The sequence below is a fragment of the Microplitis demolitor genome, chromosome 6 (genome assembly GCF_026212275.2).
Source record: "Microplitis demolitor isolate Queensland-Clemson2020A chromosome 6, iyMicDemo2.1a, whole genome shotgun sequence".
Lineage (NCBI taxonomy): Eukaryota > Metazoa > Arthropoda > Insecta > Hymenoptera > Braconidae > Microplitis > Microplitis demolitor.
In genome coordinates, this window is record NC_068550.1 from 3,768,057 (window position 1) to 3,786,292 (window position 18,236).

Consider the following 18,236-nt stretch of genomic DNA (forward strand, 5'->3'; position numbering starts at 1 on the left):
GAGAGCCTTGGTCGGCCGTTGGCTGGAGGCGCCAGGCGCAGCATTGTCTCGCAGTAGCCTCGAGCACCACGAAATTTCTCTCTCTCTTGCCGATCCTCACTTACTTGTGGCATCCTACTCTTCGCATCTGGATGCCCCCGAAGCCTGGAGCACACTGGCAACAAACTCCCCACAACACTCCACGTGTCCCCTCATCTGCCGATTCAAAACCCGCGCTATCTCCGGCCGTTTCCGTACCCGCAGCAACTACGACGACCAACCTCGTCCCTGCCTGGGGGCTTCCCCTTTCTCATGCTGCTGCTAAGTCTTCTCTTCTCTCCTCTCTGTATAATACTACTCGCAGTGTTTCTCTCTACAGCATCCTTCCAAGCGCGGCATTATTCCCGCCTTGCCTCGGGCCACTCAAATGGCTCTACCTTGCGTCTGCCTGCAGTGCCGCGGGTCATACCCTCCTCTTCTTACTCCTCATTCTCTTATTCGTCATCGTCTTTATATTTATATATTTTACCTTTTTTTTGTTACAGTATACAGCGAAGCTTGATAATTTTAAATTTATTTCATAAGGAGACAGGGAAACTAAATAACGTAAGATGGCAGTTTGTTTCATTTACTCTATTGTTAATCATAATAAAATCTTATCGTTTACTTAAATTTTATCAAGTTATTACCATATTAGGACACAACAAGTTTCTTCTGATTTACAATCTGCAAGATTTGGCTCCACACGTAAGTGTTCAGGGCAAAAATATTTAGAACACATAGCACCGTGTTGTGTGCATTTTGTACGAAATTCACGAGTCACTGAAAATATTTATAAAAAAAATCAACTCAGATTTAATTCATCAAGTATCGAATTATTTTCATTTTTTACATCAATTACTTACCAAATTTACAGCACGTTAAGCCATCTCTACAAGTTCCAGATCCAACCATGTCACATTCTTCAGCTTTGACGCAGTTTGTTTGACACACTGTCGATTCACCTTCACCTAATTTATTATAATTAATAATTACTGTCAACTTTACCCTGTCGGAGTAACATCATCAGCCCCAAGAATGTTTAGTCTTCTTGAATAACTTGTTATCCCACGTGTTCCAATCAATAGACGATCGAGAATTCAGATACCGAAATTTAAAATTAAAAAATTAAATAAATTTTCAAGGGCTCAAAATTACTCCGACAGCAAAAGTTACTCCGATTGACTGAGTTATTGAAAGAGTAATAAATAATTTTTTTTTTAGATTTAATTAATTGAAATAAATTACTAACCTTGAGGATATGCGGCTGCGCACGCAAGAATGGCCAAAACAAAAATACAAATCTTCATTTTTATTTTTTTTGTTGTATAATTAATCGTGTTGTCAGCGAAATGGTCGACGTTTCAATGATCGCACTTTCGATGTTCCCCATTATATATACGCACGCATCGTCGCCGTCATCCTTGTCATATTATTTGTATTATTCATATTAACTTGTTACACATAAACATCCATATTTATAGATTTCTGTATTAGTTGCTATGCACACAAAAATCATAACGGGTTTGTAATGACGATGATATGACAACAACAAAAATACTATATGCGAAGCTTGATACACCCCAGCCCACGGAGTTTCGGAATTTTCAAAAAAATCACTTCGCATGCGGAGTGAATTGGGAATTTTTTTTAGCGGAGTGATTTCGGAGTGATACGGAGTTTATTTCACTTCCAATTCTCTAAGCTTCGGAGTTTTAACGTTCGATAGAAATTGAATTTATATTGAATAAAAATAATATTTTTATACAAAATCATGGATAATTAACTCCAGTTTTACACTCTAAAATATTACCGGGGTAAGTCCGAGCGGTGTAATTGTTAAAATTTTTGGTGATAAATTTCAACACCGAAAGCGGTGAGAAAATAAAAACCGCCGCCAGAGTAAAAATTCTTTAAGGGTATTAGAAAAATTTCCGGGTGTTATTTAAACATTATATGTTTGGTTTGTTTTATTTTATTAAATGTTAAAGTTACACTATAAATTATAGATAACGTTGGCTAACTTTAGTATCATTGAAATTTTCAATAATTATTGCGCGTATTATCATGTATAGTGTACTTGCACTAATTTTTGCACTCGGTATAAACATCGGAACATTAAGACTTTGCTATGTCAGTAGTAAGACAGGAGAAGTAAATAACGTAAGATTACAGTATGTTTTATTTAGTTTATTGCTAATTAGAATTTATAAAATAAACAGTACTTTTATTACAAATTATTATGAAAAAAATTTCATCGTTTACTTGAATGTTATCAAATTATTACTATACTAGGATACAACAAGTTTCTTCTGATTTACAATCTGCAAGATTTGGCTCCACACGTAAGTGTTCGGCGCAGGATTCCTTCATACATTCACCACCGTGTTGTCTGCATGTTGTACGAAATTCACGAGTCACTGAAAATATTTATAAAAAAAATCAACTCAGATTTAATTCATCAAGTATTGAATTATTTTCATTTTTTACATCAATTGCTTACCAATTTGACAGCAAGTTAAGCCATCTCCGCAAGTTCCAGGTCCAACCATGTCACATTCTTCAGCTTTGACGCAGTGTGTTTGACACACTGTCGATTCACCTTCACCTAATTTATTATAATTAATAATTACTGTCAACTTTACCCTGTCGGAGTAACATCATCCGCCCCAAAAATTTTTAGTCTTCTTGAATAACTTTTTATCCCACGTGTTCCAATCAATAGACGGTCGAGAATTCAGATACCGAATTTCAAAATTAAAAAATTAAATAAATTTTCAAGGGCTCAAAATTACTCCGACAGCAAAAGTTACTCCGATTGACTGAGTTATTGAAAGAGTAATAAATAATTTTTTTTTTTAGATTTAATTAATTGAAATAAATTACTAACCTTGAGGATAAGCGGCTGCGCACGCAAGAATGGCCAAAACAAAAATACAAATCTTCATTTTTATTTTTTTTGTTGTATAATTAATCGTGTTGTCAGCGAGACAGTCGACGTTTCAGTGATCGCACTTTCGATGTTCGCCGTTATATAAACGCACGCATCGTCGCCGTCATCCTTGTTATATTATTTGTATTAACTTGTTACACATAAACATGTATATTTGTAGATCTTTGTATTAGTTGTTATGTATATACAAATCGTAACGGGTTTGCAATAACGATAATACTCACAACAAAAAAAAAAAAAAACATCATGTATATTCATATATTTTAAAATTAAAAGCAAACAATAATATTTCATAAAATTCCCAGTGGCTAACAATGAGGTATAATCTCATTATAAATGATTCATACTGCCTCGGATCATATCATTCTATCTAACAACAAGAAATATGTAAATAATATTTAATGTTGATTAATAAACACAAATACTTACTCTGATAAAAAAACGTAATTAATATATTTTATTAATTTTTTTTCCACTATCAAGTGAAGGAGAGACATTAATATTAATTATTTAATTAAGCGGATAATCAATTAAAAAATAATTGAATCTATAATGGAAATTAATTACACTGAAGAAAGAACGTTTAAAAAAAAAGTAATTTTTAACGTCGTTTTATCACTTGACAAATGATTTCCTTTTCCAAAAACTATAAAGATAATATATATATATATATATACATACATAGGATATACTAGAGAGTGTCGGTAGATAATAAATATACGAAAGTATAAGCGGAGATTAAAGTTGACGTCTGATGTACATATAATGCTTTTACTTGGGTTTTAAATCTTGGCTATTTGCTCGGAAATAAATTGAGTAAATTGACGATTAAAGTGTAAGTGTATATGTAGATTTATATATATATATATATATATATATATATATATATATATATATTGAAGAGCTGAGGGAATTACAAAGAACAGAGAATATTATATTGGCAATGGCAATACAAGTTTAAGTGAATGAGTAAGTAACTGATGGTGAGTAATTACTGTCCTTACTGTCAATCAGTTTGTACGATTTCTCGTAACTCGAGAGAAAGTCTTCTTTATCATTACATTGGATTCAGCTTTGGAGAGAGCCCTATGGCGACAGGGTTGTACTTTTGAATTAAACCTATGAGAAATAACTTTAAGATAAGTGCATCTTTTTGTGGATGCATATATGTATATATGTGGGTATAAGAGGGTGAGAATGATAGGAAGGTTCAAAAGGTCGAGAGACTTGGCTCGATCGTTTGGTTTCTCGTGCGAGCACAAACTCGTTTGGTTCCTTGAAGCATCTCCGTAAATGTGGGCGAGATCGATCTTTTACTTGGGATTTTTAAAATCTGCCTCGAGCTAATATCGTCTCGATCCCATCGATTCTACCCAAGGGAATTAGATTAATACTTTAAATACTTTATTATTGTTAATGTTATTATTATTGTTTTATATCAACTTTATTTTATGACTTCATTAGAAAATTGTTTATTAACCGCAAATTTAATTACTGTTTTATTGATTTTATTTTTTAATTAATTTTTTAGTTAATTTTTTTGAATAATCAGAAATTTATTTTTTTTGCTAAATATTAAATTTGAAAATTTATGAGACATTGAAATTAAGATTATAAATAATTAATGTTCATGTTGTAGGTGTTGATTTAAGGCTGTCCGGTCTCAGTACATATTAGAATTGTTAATGATGTTGTGGACAGTGAATTTCAAATCAATCATTGCTGTGATAATTTTACTTACTAATCAAATAGAAAAATTTAATTCCGCTGTATGACATTTCCTAGTATATTTTAAATTGTTTATCGATTATTATTCAAATTTTTTCTATTTGTTTAAAAAATAAATTTTTGTCTAATTTCGGTCTCAGGTAAAAGTAAAATTATCAAATCAAAATTTTTATTGTAAAGAATTTTAAATTCTTCTAAAAAAGGAAAAAAATTGATCTAAGATCTACGCTAGCTTCATTAGATCAATGTAATTTTACCGAGATCCTATAGATCTAATTTTGAAAAATTAGTTCTAGGGAATTAAGAGATTAAATTTAAATTAGATTTTCCGGATAAGGAATCTCCTGTAGATTACGCGCTTTACTGACAATTCAAATGTCAAATCGGAATCGAGCTGAAATATTTAAAATTAAATACTTTTAAGTTGAAATTAATTTTTTTATCAAGCGAAAAGAAAAAATTAAATTTAATTTTCCTTTAATTAAAGTGTCTATCAATTTTCTTTCACAAATTTAAATATTATAAAGAGTAACTTTAAAAAGAGTAACGATAAAATAATTATGAAATTCACATTATTATATAAAATAAGAAATTTTAAAATTTTCAGCGGCAATTTTAAAAACTAAAAATTTTAAAAAACTACTTTTTTTTAATTTTTAACTTAATAAAGAGAAAGTTTCGAATTATTTTATAAATTTCGGTATTAATTTGAATTAATAGACTAAAAATAGTAGTAATTAAAATAGTGCGGGTACCAGCTGCAATTGATAACTTTCATCTAATTAAGCAATAAGTTTACATAATAGTTTAAAAACAAAACAAATAAATAAATAACGAAACATGAACTAATTACTGATAATTAACTTTATTTAAATATAATTAGTTATTTATAATTTGTTTATCATAAAAGCCACAATTGCAATAACAAATGTAGGCCACTACACTGACAGTCATAATTAATGCCCATAAATCTAATCATGTGCACGGTAATTTTTATTTTCCCTACTTTTTTTATCCGCGCAATTCCGACCACTAGAGTCATCTGCCACAATCTCTCCGTACTCGAGTAAAATTTCTTGATCGACTTATTTTAAAAAATAATTTAAACTTTTCCACGTAATAAATAATCAAAATACTGAGTACTGAGTACAGGTAAAAAAACAACTAAAAATTTATATAAAATTCTAATCGCCCATTTATTTATAAATTTTTCTACTTCTTATCAATGAGGCATACAATCAGTCTACTATTATAAAATAGACATTAAATAAAATATACTTAAAATGGCCTCACGTGAATGAGTGATAAAAAAAAAATTAATATATATATATTTATAAAAATTCGAGGAAGAAAAGCGAGAGCGAGATCGAATATTCAGTCCAGCTCAGTCCCCATTGAGATTCGCAATTTTTTAAATATTTTATTTATACATTTTTTTTAATAATTAATTTAATTATACACAGCTAGTAACATTAGAAATATGTATGTATATACATGCATACATTAATTTAAATATAAATAGCATTAAAAAATTAAAAATAATATTAATAAAGTAATTTTTTAAAAAATTTATCAGTAAAAAGACCTTAAGTGCTACAATAAACATACATTAATAAATATCTATGTACATATTGTTATATATATAAATTGTGGGAAATATACATATACATCCGGCTACATAAAAAAAATAATTCGTAAATTAGCGTGCGTAAGGACAATAATTAAAAATAATTACACTACATTACAATTGATTTAATAATAATAATAATAATTTTATATATATTTAATTAATAAGGAACACACTGTGACGTCGAATATAATTGTTAGATCGAGCATTGCACCATAACTCGTCGCACGCAATTATTCATACTTATTATATATGATTATTAATGCTATTTATATAAATTCTACGAGCTATCAATTCATATCTATACAACAATCAATACAATAGTCACGATTAATAATAACATAGAGCTACTGATAAGTAGTGTGACATAATTAAAAAATACAATATAATAAAATAATATATAATTAACTAGATAGATATTTTATTTTTAAAAATTACCGAGTTATATTGGAACAGGAAGATTTTTTTTTCGTACTCTTAATATCACAGTCACGAGAGGCAGAAAATAAAGTTGAGAAGAACGAGAATAAGTTTAAGAAGGTCAGACTTCCTGTGCGAAATCTTTGGTGAAATAAATACGAAAAAAAAAAATATTTGTTTCATTATCGCAATATATATATAAGATGTATTGTTATTATGTTTAGACGACAAAACATTGACTTTAGACATTATATCATTCGTATTTTTTCTTAGATATCTGTCTGCAAAAATGAATGATTATGTAAGTTGTCTTGAGTTAATTATGTTATTAATTGCTTTTAATAATGAACATTTTTTTTTCTTCGTAAATGGAGACTTTAAATGTCTCCTAGGAACACGCGCACTCGAGAACCCTCATATTTTTCCAGCTGGAGACTTTCAATTTCGTCGGATCGTTTTCGTCGAAATATAAAATTTCAAGTTCGGCAAGTTTGCTTGGAGCACAACAGGGTCTCGGAGCTTTACGTTTGTCTTCTTTCCATATTAAACTCTGCAACAGCGCATGGTGATGCGCTGGATTGTATCGAGGCGGACATCGGCCTTTGCAGTAACCGGCGTCGAAATTTTTCGGCTGCACAATGAACTCAAAGCCTTTAATGTCTTTGAATATGACAGTCATTTCATGTCGGCAGCATTTTTTATTATCACCCCGACACTCTGTTCTGCGGCCTTTGTGGAGCGACATCAGTTGCTCGGGAGCTGATCTCCGTCTTCGTGAATAACCGCGGCCGGATGTTGTAAAGACATTGAAGACTGGATCAGAGAACAGGACATTACCACCACGTGTGTTCTCCAAACGTAACTCAAGACCCAGATTGTCATCTAGACCTTCGTGCCAGTAAGTTGCAGTCTCAGTAGTGTCTAATTCAATCCACCTGGCTCCCGAAAGTCTTTTGATTCTTTCTCGTCTCACCAAATGTCTCGATGAATTAGTCAGTCGATAAATTGATACGTCCACTGGATTTTCTTCCAAATCCGTGGCCAATAGAAGCCTCAAATTCGCGTGATCTACCACAGTGTCAACAGGCATTTCTACTGGAAAAAATAGATGATGGTCCACTGCTTGTCTTTTTACTCGACTCGGCACTTCTGTAAAAAAAAAAAAAAATTATTTATAAATCATTTGTATATTTATCATCATAATAAATTATTCAATAAAATGCTAATATAAATTTTGTGTTATTTGAAGTTGAGTCAGAAGAAATTTAAAAATCTATTGATACTATCCACCTTTCCCAATACGCTATAAAAACAATAATAGACCTAGAAAATAAATCGAGAGATGAAAAGACGCGTGGGTTTTAAATTCTCGGAATTCGCGATGATATTTACACTTAGTTTTTTTAACACTAAATAAATTACGATGACTCGTCGAGTTTCGAATTAGCGATGTGTTAAAAAACCAATGAATATATATCGATACTATTTTATTATATATGTAGGGATTAAAGATTCAAGATCTTTACGGTCTAATCTATAAAAGAAATAATTTTGATAGGCAACTCAAATAGAGACAGGCATCTTGACTAAAGAGTTTTTATCACTCACATGGGTACTCGATTAAAAATAGATACAATTTAACGTGTGGCGCCTTCCCACGCACTTGCTGTTAAAGCGCCTCCAATGCGTGGGATAAGATTTCTATGACACGCGCAATCTCACCTTGTGTGTAACTACACCTTTTTTTATTTTTATTATACAAAAAATTATTTCTTACACTCTTTCCGTTTTTACTTAAAAAAAAAAAAAAAAAAGAAAAAAAAAAAACACTTTTTTTTATATTTTTTCACTTTAACGATTCAAAGAAACGATGTCGTAAAGTCATTCCTCCCCGTGTAAATGTATATAACCCATTGTCGGTGACATTTTTACGAGGCGGAAGTTGAAATAGATGTGTGATGACAACTTGACATACTAATTTTTCGGCGCCCTTACTATCTATACTTTAGCTCATCATCATCAACATCAAAAGCTAACAAATTTAATTATTTAAACATGATAAATATTTGGTCAAACATTTTTTTATTCAAAGTTTATTTTATTATTTATTCAATAAATATTTCTAATCATTTATAATAATCATAATTTTGTTTTAACTACTGCATTTATGTAAACGTCGGACATTCTATCGGAATTTTTATTTCGTAACATCACTAGCGAACATCTTTATATATATATTTGAATAAAAAAAAAAATAAAGGTAAGATTATTAATCACTAATGCTAATATATGTATATGTATATATATGTATAAATATATATAAATTATTTTATTGGATATCTTAGATGAGTTAATTCAGTTTCTTTGATCATTGATCTGCGATATCTTTTATTAGAAGATTAAAAAAAATAAAATGATAATAAAAAAATAAGGTGATGAGGAAAAGAGATCGTTGATATTATAAATATATATATATATATTATTAAAGAAGCTTGTGTGATAAGTTAGAAAATTGCTTGGAGGAATCGAGGTCAGGAGACTTCGTCCCGTCGTCTCATCAGCCGAGAAAACGTGGACCGGAAACGGGCCCCAGCTTGACCCCGCGAGTCTACTACTGGAGCTCCTGTACTCATTGAGAGTATATACATATATATGTGCAATATGTGAGATGACATACAGAATAGTGTGTCCGGTTATGAGTGAGAATAAACAGGATGCAAGGCATTACCATCTACTCGCCTCCACATTCGTTTGAGACTTTTTAAACCGTGAAAGTCTTTCTAATTAACGTTCGTTTTTTTAAATTTTTCTAATGATTATTAATTTGGAAAATAATTATTTTATTTTTTAAAAATTTGAATTTTTGTATTTACTTTGAGTGTTTGAATAATAAATTATTTATTATTTTAGATGTCAAAATGTTTTTAGCTAAAGATATTTTGAATAATAAAATATTAAGACATTATATCATGCTATTAATTATCAATAATCCCGAGAAAATTGCTCAATAGTCCATGAAAGTCAAGTATTATAAATAATTAAAAGTGAAACTTGTTTTATTTACACCAAATATTCCGTCACTTATTTAAATAAAAAATAATTTAAGGCATTAAAAATAAAAATCCATTTTAAAAAAAAAAAAAAAAATAATTTATCGATCAATTAATTAATTAATTAGCATATTTGAGAATAAAATGTTTTTAGATATAATTTAGATAAAAAATAGTGTAATTATAGATGTGCGTTAATGAATATAAATTACCTGTGGCATGAAATGTGTGAAGTCTCTTTCGTCTCCTGTCACCAGGTGCTCTCGACATTTGCAGTCTACTCAGGTACTCTCCATGGGCTCTTTCATACTCTGTCTGACTCACGTTCGCCTGGGACACACGAAAAAAAATATTCATTTACTCGGGATATTGTGTGTGGAGAATAAAACAAATAATAAAAATATATATATATATATATATATGAGTAAATAGTAGGCGAGACGGGTTGCTAATTACTAAATATATGCGCCGGAAGGATATATTGTCTGGCAGTGTTTAAAGATAAGCGTGAAGTGATCAACATCAAGAGGAGTTTAAGTGATGAAAAAGATAATTAAGTGTAAGATATTATATTATAAATAATAAATATATATCATGATAACGATGATTATGATATGATAATTATTATTATTATTATTTGTTTGAATGACCGACTCTATTATTATTATTATTACACTGCAAAAAATTGGGAGTGAATTCTGAATAATTACGGATTTTATTTAAATTCGAATTCATTCAGCACTCAGAGTTCCGGAGTTTAAAAAAAATCACTCTGCATACGAAGTAAATAAGTATTTTGTTTTTTCAGCTGATTTGAATTTTATTCCAATCTGTATTCACTTCAATTCAGAGTTTTAATATTAAAATAAACATCTTTTGGAAGTTAATTTTACTCCGAAGTGAGTTTTCACTAGTATATTTAACTCCCTGGAGTAAATTTTACTCCTAAGAAATTAAATAAATAAATAGTCACCTGCTCCGTATTCACTCCGCTAATTTTGTAGTGTATTATTATTATTATTGCGGAGTTGTTGTCGATGAAAAATATTGACCTAGTATAGCCCGTGGTAAATTAATCAAAAATCATCTTCATATATATTTATATTTATATATATATTAAATAAAACGATTCACCGATTGAACTTAGCCCTCTTAATTGATTCCCCTGGATCTCGACAAACGGATTACGATTGACCCGCTTGCTCACTCTGATATTATCTTATATTTACTTGGGTCACAGAATCGTATACTCAATCGTTTCTATTTTTATTTTATTATTATTTTTTAAATAACTTCATATTTAGTATCATGAAAACATATATATTTAAATTGATTGCGTAATTAAAAATTAAATAATTACTTATTATTTAAATATATTTTTTAGAAATAGTTTTTAAAAACAAAAATAATCATTAATTTGTAAACTAATTATTATTTAACGATTGATAAATTTTTAAATGCCGTATAAAAAATATATAAATATGTCAGTATAATTTTTACGGTAAAATAATAGTCATATAAATTGATAATTAAATTTTATAAATTTTTTAAAATTACAGATTGGAACGAAGTAATTTTAAAATAGTAAATTAATTTTTTTTACATGAATTTAAAAAAAAAATGTGATATATGTGCGTAATTACGAGGTACAAAAATATTAATGATAATAATACATAATTAATATAAAGCTGACGAAGTGATTGAGAAATTAAACGAAGATTTATTGCATCAAATAGCCAGCGGCTAAACCCTTGATATTTTGTGCAACAGCGGAATCGATGGGCGTAACTCTCTCTTTTACTTATAACTACAAACTCAAGACACAAAAAAAAAGGCAAGGTATTAAAAATATAAATACGTTGTAAAATAAAATATATTTTAATGACAATCAAGGGGTCAGCCGCTCAAACAATTTAAAATAATATTTTTTGCTACAGGAAATGAACCTCCATAAAAAGGTAGCGTTTATGACGGTGGTCCTCGAGACAGTTGGAATTGCTCATTTAAATCTCGTGGGGCATAAGAAGTTAAACGAGTAGATTACACACGTAATGGCGAAAGAGAGTAGTTACGAAGAATGAGAATAAAGAAAAAATTATAAAAAAATTTCTAGAGTGAATTTAAAATACAAAATTCGTGCGTCGCGACGCTTTTCTTCTCATCACGTCCTTTCTCTACTAATTTCTTCTCTCAACCACCACCTGGCATTTGTTTAAACTCACTTAAGCCACACTTGAGTCGCCCAGAGCCTATATAAGACGTGCTTGAATAATCTCGAGGATTTAAATCACTGTTTTTCGGGCCAAGTTTGACGGGTCTTTGAAATGCCGCTTCTCCGACACATAACACACAACACATGACATACCATCACAAACTTTGACGCTATTAATATAAAAAAGAATAAAAAAAATTAACTGACTTTAAGAGAGAGAGAGAAGAAAAAATAATTATCTAAAAGTGGCCTCGATGATTCAAAAGACTTTGTCTCAAGGATCTTTTGCGGGAATCCCGTGCACGAATAGACATCATCATCATCATCAGAGTCAAGCTTGTCTAACAATCTACTCATAACTCGTTACTAGTCGCGACAAGCTCAAGCTGAAGCTGAAGCATTTAGCGTGGAATTTCCCAACGACATTCCTTGCGCTCCGTTATGTAGTATATACTTTAAGTACTCGTCAATCCCTTCATATAAATGTTCAGCTGATGTCTTTATTTTTTTTTTTATCATCAGTACAATTACTTATTACTATTATTGTTATTAAATTACATAGTTATAATTATACTTAATGATAACAAAAAATTAATTTTAGGCTCGGGCCAGGAGACCGATTTATTTAAACCGACCCGCGTAACACCTGTTGCCAATGTTTAAAGTTAAAAAAAAATCTCACGTTTCTCATATAAATATTTGTAAGTGGATTAATAAATTCGTACGTGCTGATATTTATAAGAATTTAAATATTAATGAAAAAAGGAAAAGACTGAACTGGAGACTGGAGATGGGAGTGAAAAAAAAGTGGAAGCCTTTGGACGGAGAAATTGAACGGTTTTATAAATTGATTGGAGACTTAAAGACTCATGTGACATATGCACAAAAGAGGGTTATAAAAGAATGTGAGGAGAATGTCAGAGCAGAAGCCCGGGCGTGAGAAATACCTTTGAAGGATCGGGTATCCTCTTGAGACCGAGACCCTCCACGATGCTTCTCCTTAAGGTCTCAAGCTCATCATCGTCATCGTCACGAAATTCAGTATTGTCTCTGGTCCCCTCGTCAGTTGACTCGTGAGCCTCGAGACTCTCAGCTTGATGATGATATTGGTGATGATGGTGGTTCTGATGTCGGTCTTGTTGCTGTTGCTGTTCCATTCTCGTGGGTACCGCCAAAGTTGCCCTGAAGTGACTCAACACGAGCAGACTAACGAGAAGAAAACCAGCCAGGAGGCTTGAGATTGAGACCCTCCCACGTTTATTCCCGTGCCCGAGTGACAATGACAGGACAAGTGACGGATGTCGTCGCGTTGATGATCTTTCTGCAGGGGAATCTTGTCTACGTACCAACTTCTCACAGCTACTCCACCACTCACGTTTATTACTATTACTACTCTTACTTATTATCTTGTTGTTGTTATTATTATTTTTTTTCTTTTTATCTTCAATGTCTTCGTCGTCCTTGTCTCGATTACCTGACAAGATTATTGGATGCTCGCCCATAGCCAGTAACCACGAGCGCAAGGCGATTATTTACAATAATCGCCTGTTATTTTTTTTTTTTTTTTTTTTTATAATAAATTTATAAAATATATTTTACAATTCATTAAAAATTATTATTTTATCAGATCTATTGACACTTTAATTCACGTTCAAGATCCAATTAAAGTGAGTCCTTCCTCCGTCATCAGCGGCTTTCTCCACGGGAATCCCGCCCCTCCAGCCTTGGATTATCTGCTTGTCCATATAAAATTCAAAGTTATTAAATATCTTCAGATATATGGATTTATGTATTTATAAACTCTTGTTCCTCTTCTTTATAAAATATAATCACTTAAATTTTAATCATTTGCACACCCAGTATCCAGTAATTTCAGAGCGTCACCATTAAATTAAATTTAAAAAAAAAAAATAACAGACGATAACTGATCACGTTTAAAAAAATTCGCGCCACATGCGCACGCTCATGTACACGCGGAAATTAAAATTTAAAATTTAAAAAAAAAATTACACAGTGACCCGGTTTATTAATTTTGAAAATAACAACAAATTAATATAAATTATTTATTTATTTAAATATATTTGTGTATTTGGACGTCTCGTCCGACTGCCGCGTGTCGACTGTTAGGAGTCATGTGTGCTAGCCCGTCTATATAATAAGTCGCGGCTCCCGCTCCCGCCACTGAATAAGTCGTGGAGGCACGAGGCTCACTCACTCTGTTCCCCGCTGATCGCCAACCAACCACCAATCCCAGCTCTCTTTTCTCACTCTATTCAATACTTACTCATATATATTTACTCTCTTCATTCATTGTTGCTACTAAGTAATAACAAACTTGTATTACTGTATTAGTACTTGTACTTGTACTTGTACTTGTACTTGGTACTACACAATAACAAGAATATACATCCAGTACAGGGAAGTCCATGACTCGCGCTTCATTATTGCGCCCTCATATTACAGCACCTTATAATATATATATATATGCATACAAACTCTCAATAACGGAATTTACCCTCATTAAAGCTCGAAGGATTCACTGGAATCGTGGGCAATCTAAACTCTCAGGGGATGTCCCAGTGACTCTTCAAGGTAAAAACGTAACACTCAAGGTTCTATCGTTTTTTTATTTCCATTCTTTTGAAATATATATACATATACATATATCCAGTATACGGAGAAGTCCTTAATGATTATTGATTTTTAATTACTAAATTTTTTTTCATCCGAAGCTCTTCCGATTACTTAAATAATTAATAAAACTTTATTGTTCGCGGTACTGATCTTGTTTAAATTTTAACCGATGAAAAATAACCCAAGGTAAATTAAACATGAATTTATAATCGAGTAACTGAATTGAATAATTTCAGGCAATTAATTATCAAATATTTAGAGATAATTTATTCAGGTTTGTTTTAAAATACGATATGAGTTATGAGATTTGATTTTATTAGTCGGCTACTACGGAGCTGATATGAAGGAAACTCGTGCCAGGGAATCGATAGATTAATGAGGGGTTGGAGATAAGGGAGGGAATTAATTAATTATGGAAAATATAATGAAGATGATAAAAAAATATGAAAATAATGACTAGGGTTACAAGCGGACAAACTTGTGATGATTTCATACCTTTCCGGGACATTATCGACCAGGAATTTCACAGAACCGCTACGCAAGAGTTTATTTGTGTCTAGTGTACGTTAAAAAATATTTATATATATATATATGATATTTTTTTAATACAAAAAGATAAATAAGATGAAGAATGTGTGGATAAGAACCTTGTATAAAAATATAATAAATTATTTTGTCGTAATTATGACATTAGTGATTGATGTAGGGATCATTACGCATTAATATACTACATGTATATATATGTCTATATATACTAATACTAATGATAATAATAATAATTAACAAGATTTCGAATCCACGACAAAATAATTTCATTGGAATGATAATTTGTCTTAATATCTCAATATGATCATGACCAACTTCATGTTAACTTGATTAGTCATCGTGTCAATCGAGTTGGTAGTCATCCTCGTACCTCTTATCATTAAATATCAAATATACGCTCCTGCTCTGTTGCTCCTGATACTTTTTAACGGGTTGTTATTCACAGAAGCGCAATGGCGCTTTATTTACGTTAACGAGTTCAAACTTTTTTGGCTCCAATTTGCTCCATATTGAGTATATAGTGAAAAGACACGAGCCATTCAGTGAATTGACATCCACAAGTTGACAGCAGGAAAAGGACAAATAAACACAGAGCATGTACGCGAGATAATCTTACTTCATTGTTGAACTCTTGAGTACTCTGACATTAAATAAAAGAGTGTTGCGTAACTGAGAGTGCATCAGTGTATTTGCCGACCGCAATAAACTACTTTATGTTGTAGGCTCTTATTATTATTATTATTATTACTATTATTATTTTAGTATGGATTTAAATTTGTTTTATGTAATTATATAAACCGGCAGATTATAACCGGACAATGACGTAAATCCAATGGCAGGAATTCCAGCAGGTGGACGTTGTTAACTTCGTTACCTTGGTAGGTGTTCGTAGAACTCGACCACGCGTACACGGTAATACTTGACGATACTTTTGTATGATTCATAACACGATCATCCCTCCCTCCTATGCTACATAATATATAACAATATATATATACTACTGCCTTTGATATGTCCGCGGTTATTTTCATTTTAACCAAATGACTAAAGAACAAACTTTTAAGACCAGACACTTAACAACTACACAAAAAAAAATAATTTCTTGGCGCAAAAAATTTTCATTTACTGTAAGAAAATTTTTACCTGAAATTTATATGAAAATTTTATGTATATACTCAAAAAATTTTTCTGCATTAAAATTTTAAAACGAAAATTTTTTTTTGGTGGAAAAAAAATTCCTACTGTAAGAAATTTTTTTTTTTTCTGTATATAAATATATGTATATATATAATTTTCATTAATAACAAGTGATCAATGAAAGTAATGTTAATCTTATCACACATAAAATAATTATTTTTAAAAATAATAATTAATATATATAATTTATGTCTGATATTTGTAATTATAATTATAATAAATATGTAACTGATGATTATAAAATTAGATGGTGAGATGATATATATCATGATACCTGGTACGATGACTAAGCAGTTTTATTGACTATTTTCTCTTCATACTTATTACATATATATATTAATGATTTACGTTACTCCCCTACGTGGGAATAGTTTAATTTTATTTCCACGTGAATTCCACGTAATCTGTGGCTATCAGCCTATTAACTTATGAACATTATCCATTTATTTTTTGTCACGCACTTCTTCATCGTAATCATTGTCCTTAATATATATATCTATATCTATATCTATACACAGATATATGACACATTGGGCGTGTGTTTTAATAATAATTGTGCTAATTCCACGCCCAATTTCCTAAGAAATTTATTTTATTCACCGGAATCGGTTAATAATTAATATATATTTATTATTAATCCACTTATTTATTTGAATTCAGTTATACTTAACACCGAATAGTCACAAATGATCTTGGTGATATTGAGTGTAGACATGTGTGAGTTTATACAAATGTTAAAGACTTAACTCGAGAAAGGCTATCAGGCAAGTAAAGATTTATTTCTTCCTACGGTATCTCTTATCTTAAACACCACATGACGCCACACGGATCGAAGAAATTTAAAAAAAAAAAAAATAATACGGGAGAAACGGTTGCAAGAAGTGTCCATTCGACACGTCGAATTATCAAGACAACCGTTTAAAAAGCTTTATATATATATATATATATAGAAAACTTAACAACTAAATTAAGTACTACTTAGGATAACTTAAAATATAAATACACATTCAAGAATTACACTATCGTGTTATTTATTGGGAAACTCTGTATATTTAAAACTAAAACATTTCCGGTACACAAGTCACATGTTTATTTATCGTAAAAATTTTTTTCACTATCGGTATCACTAATTTTGTTGTGTAAAAATATATAAATTCATGGCTTTTGTTATTACTAGTGATATTGTTATTATTTTAGGATGTAGTTCGGTGCGTGAAAGAATCGACGACATGCTTGTAATTTTATTTTTTTTATTTTACTCTTAAGATCTTTAGTAATAGCCGATAAATCTCACCACCGTGCGACCGGAGCACGTACTCGGGTTTTACTTCCCGATTCTTAACGCGACACAATGACTGTTACTTATTTTTTACTTGCACTGGCAGAACTTCTTTCTGTGTTATTAGAATTTTTAAATTTAAAAGGGACAAAAACATTTACAATACAGCTCTAGATGTTTTACATCTCAAGTTATAAACTGGAGCGAGTCTGAGAGAATAATTCGTTCAATGAGTTCATGCACCGCAACCGTTGATAAATACAGACTGGTTTTAAAAACAAGCCTTTTATAAATTTAATTATTTATTATTTTATAAATTAATATTTTTTTAAAAACTTGTTTTTTTTTTTTTACTACAGATGACTCAGTAATGAATTTAGTTACTGATTATTAATTGATCCACATGTTGTATTTTTATATTTGTTGGCCTAATTGTAATGGTGACGTGAAAAATCAATTCACCAAATGAATTGTCGCCCTCTTTTTCTTTTTCTTCTTCTTCTCCTTATTTTTCTACTCCATCTTATTTTTCTTCGTGCACTCCCATGTACATTCGGGGAAAGGAAACCCAT

General features: G+C 30.7%; 2 protein-coding genes across 2 annotated transcripts; both read right to left on the reverse strand.

The window, feature by feature from the left end:
- Positions 1-2,193: 2,193 nt before the first annotated feature.
- Positions 2,194-3,063, reverse strand: LOC103570521 (uncharacterized). The gene is made up of 3 exons (XM_014441837.2): positions 2,909-3,063; positions 2,522-2,626; positions 2,194-2,438 (listed from the first exon to the last, which is right to left on the reverse strand). Exons 1-3 carry the CDS (start codon positions 2,964-2,966, stop codon positions 2,305-2,307), a joined length of 297 nt encoding a protein of 98 aa, XP_014297323.1. The 5' UTR covers positions 2,967-3,063; the 3' UTR covers positions 2,194-2,304.
- Positions 3,064-7,038: 3,975 nt separating this feature from the next.
- LOC103572867 (bone morphogenetic protein 4) lies at positions 7,039-13,559 on the reverse strand. Its single transcript, XM_008551668.1, has 3 exons — positions 12,956-13,559; positions 10,009-10,126; positions 7,039-7,895 (listed from the first exon to the last, which is right to left on the reverse strand). Exons 1-3 carry the CDS (start codon positions 13,508-13,510, stop codon positions 7,135-7,137), a joined length of 1,434 nt encoding a protein of 477 aa, XP_008549890.1. The 5' UTR covers positions 13,511-13,559; the 3' UTR covers positions 7,039-7,134.
- Between the last annotated feature and the right edge of the window lie 4,677 nt (positions 13,560-18,236).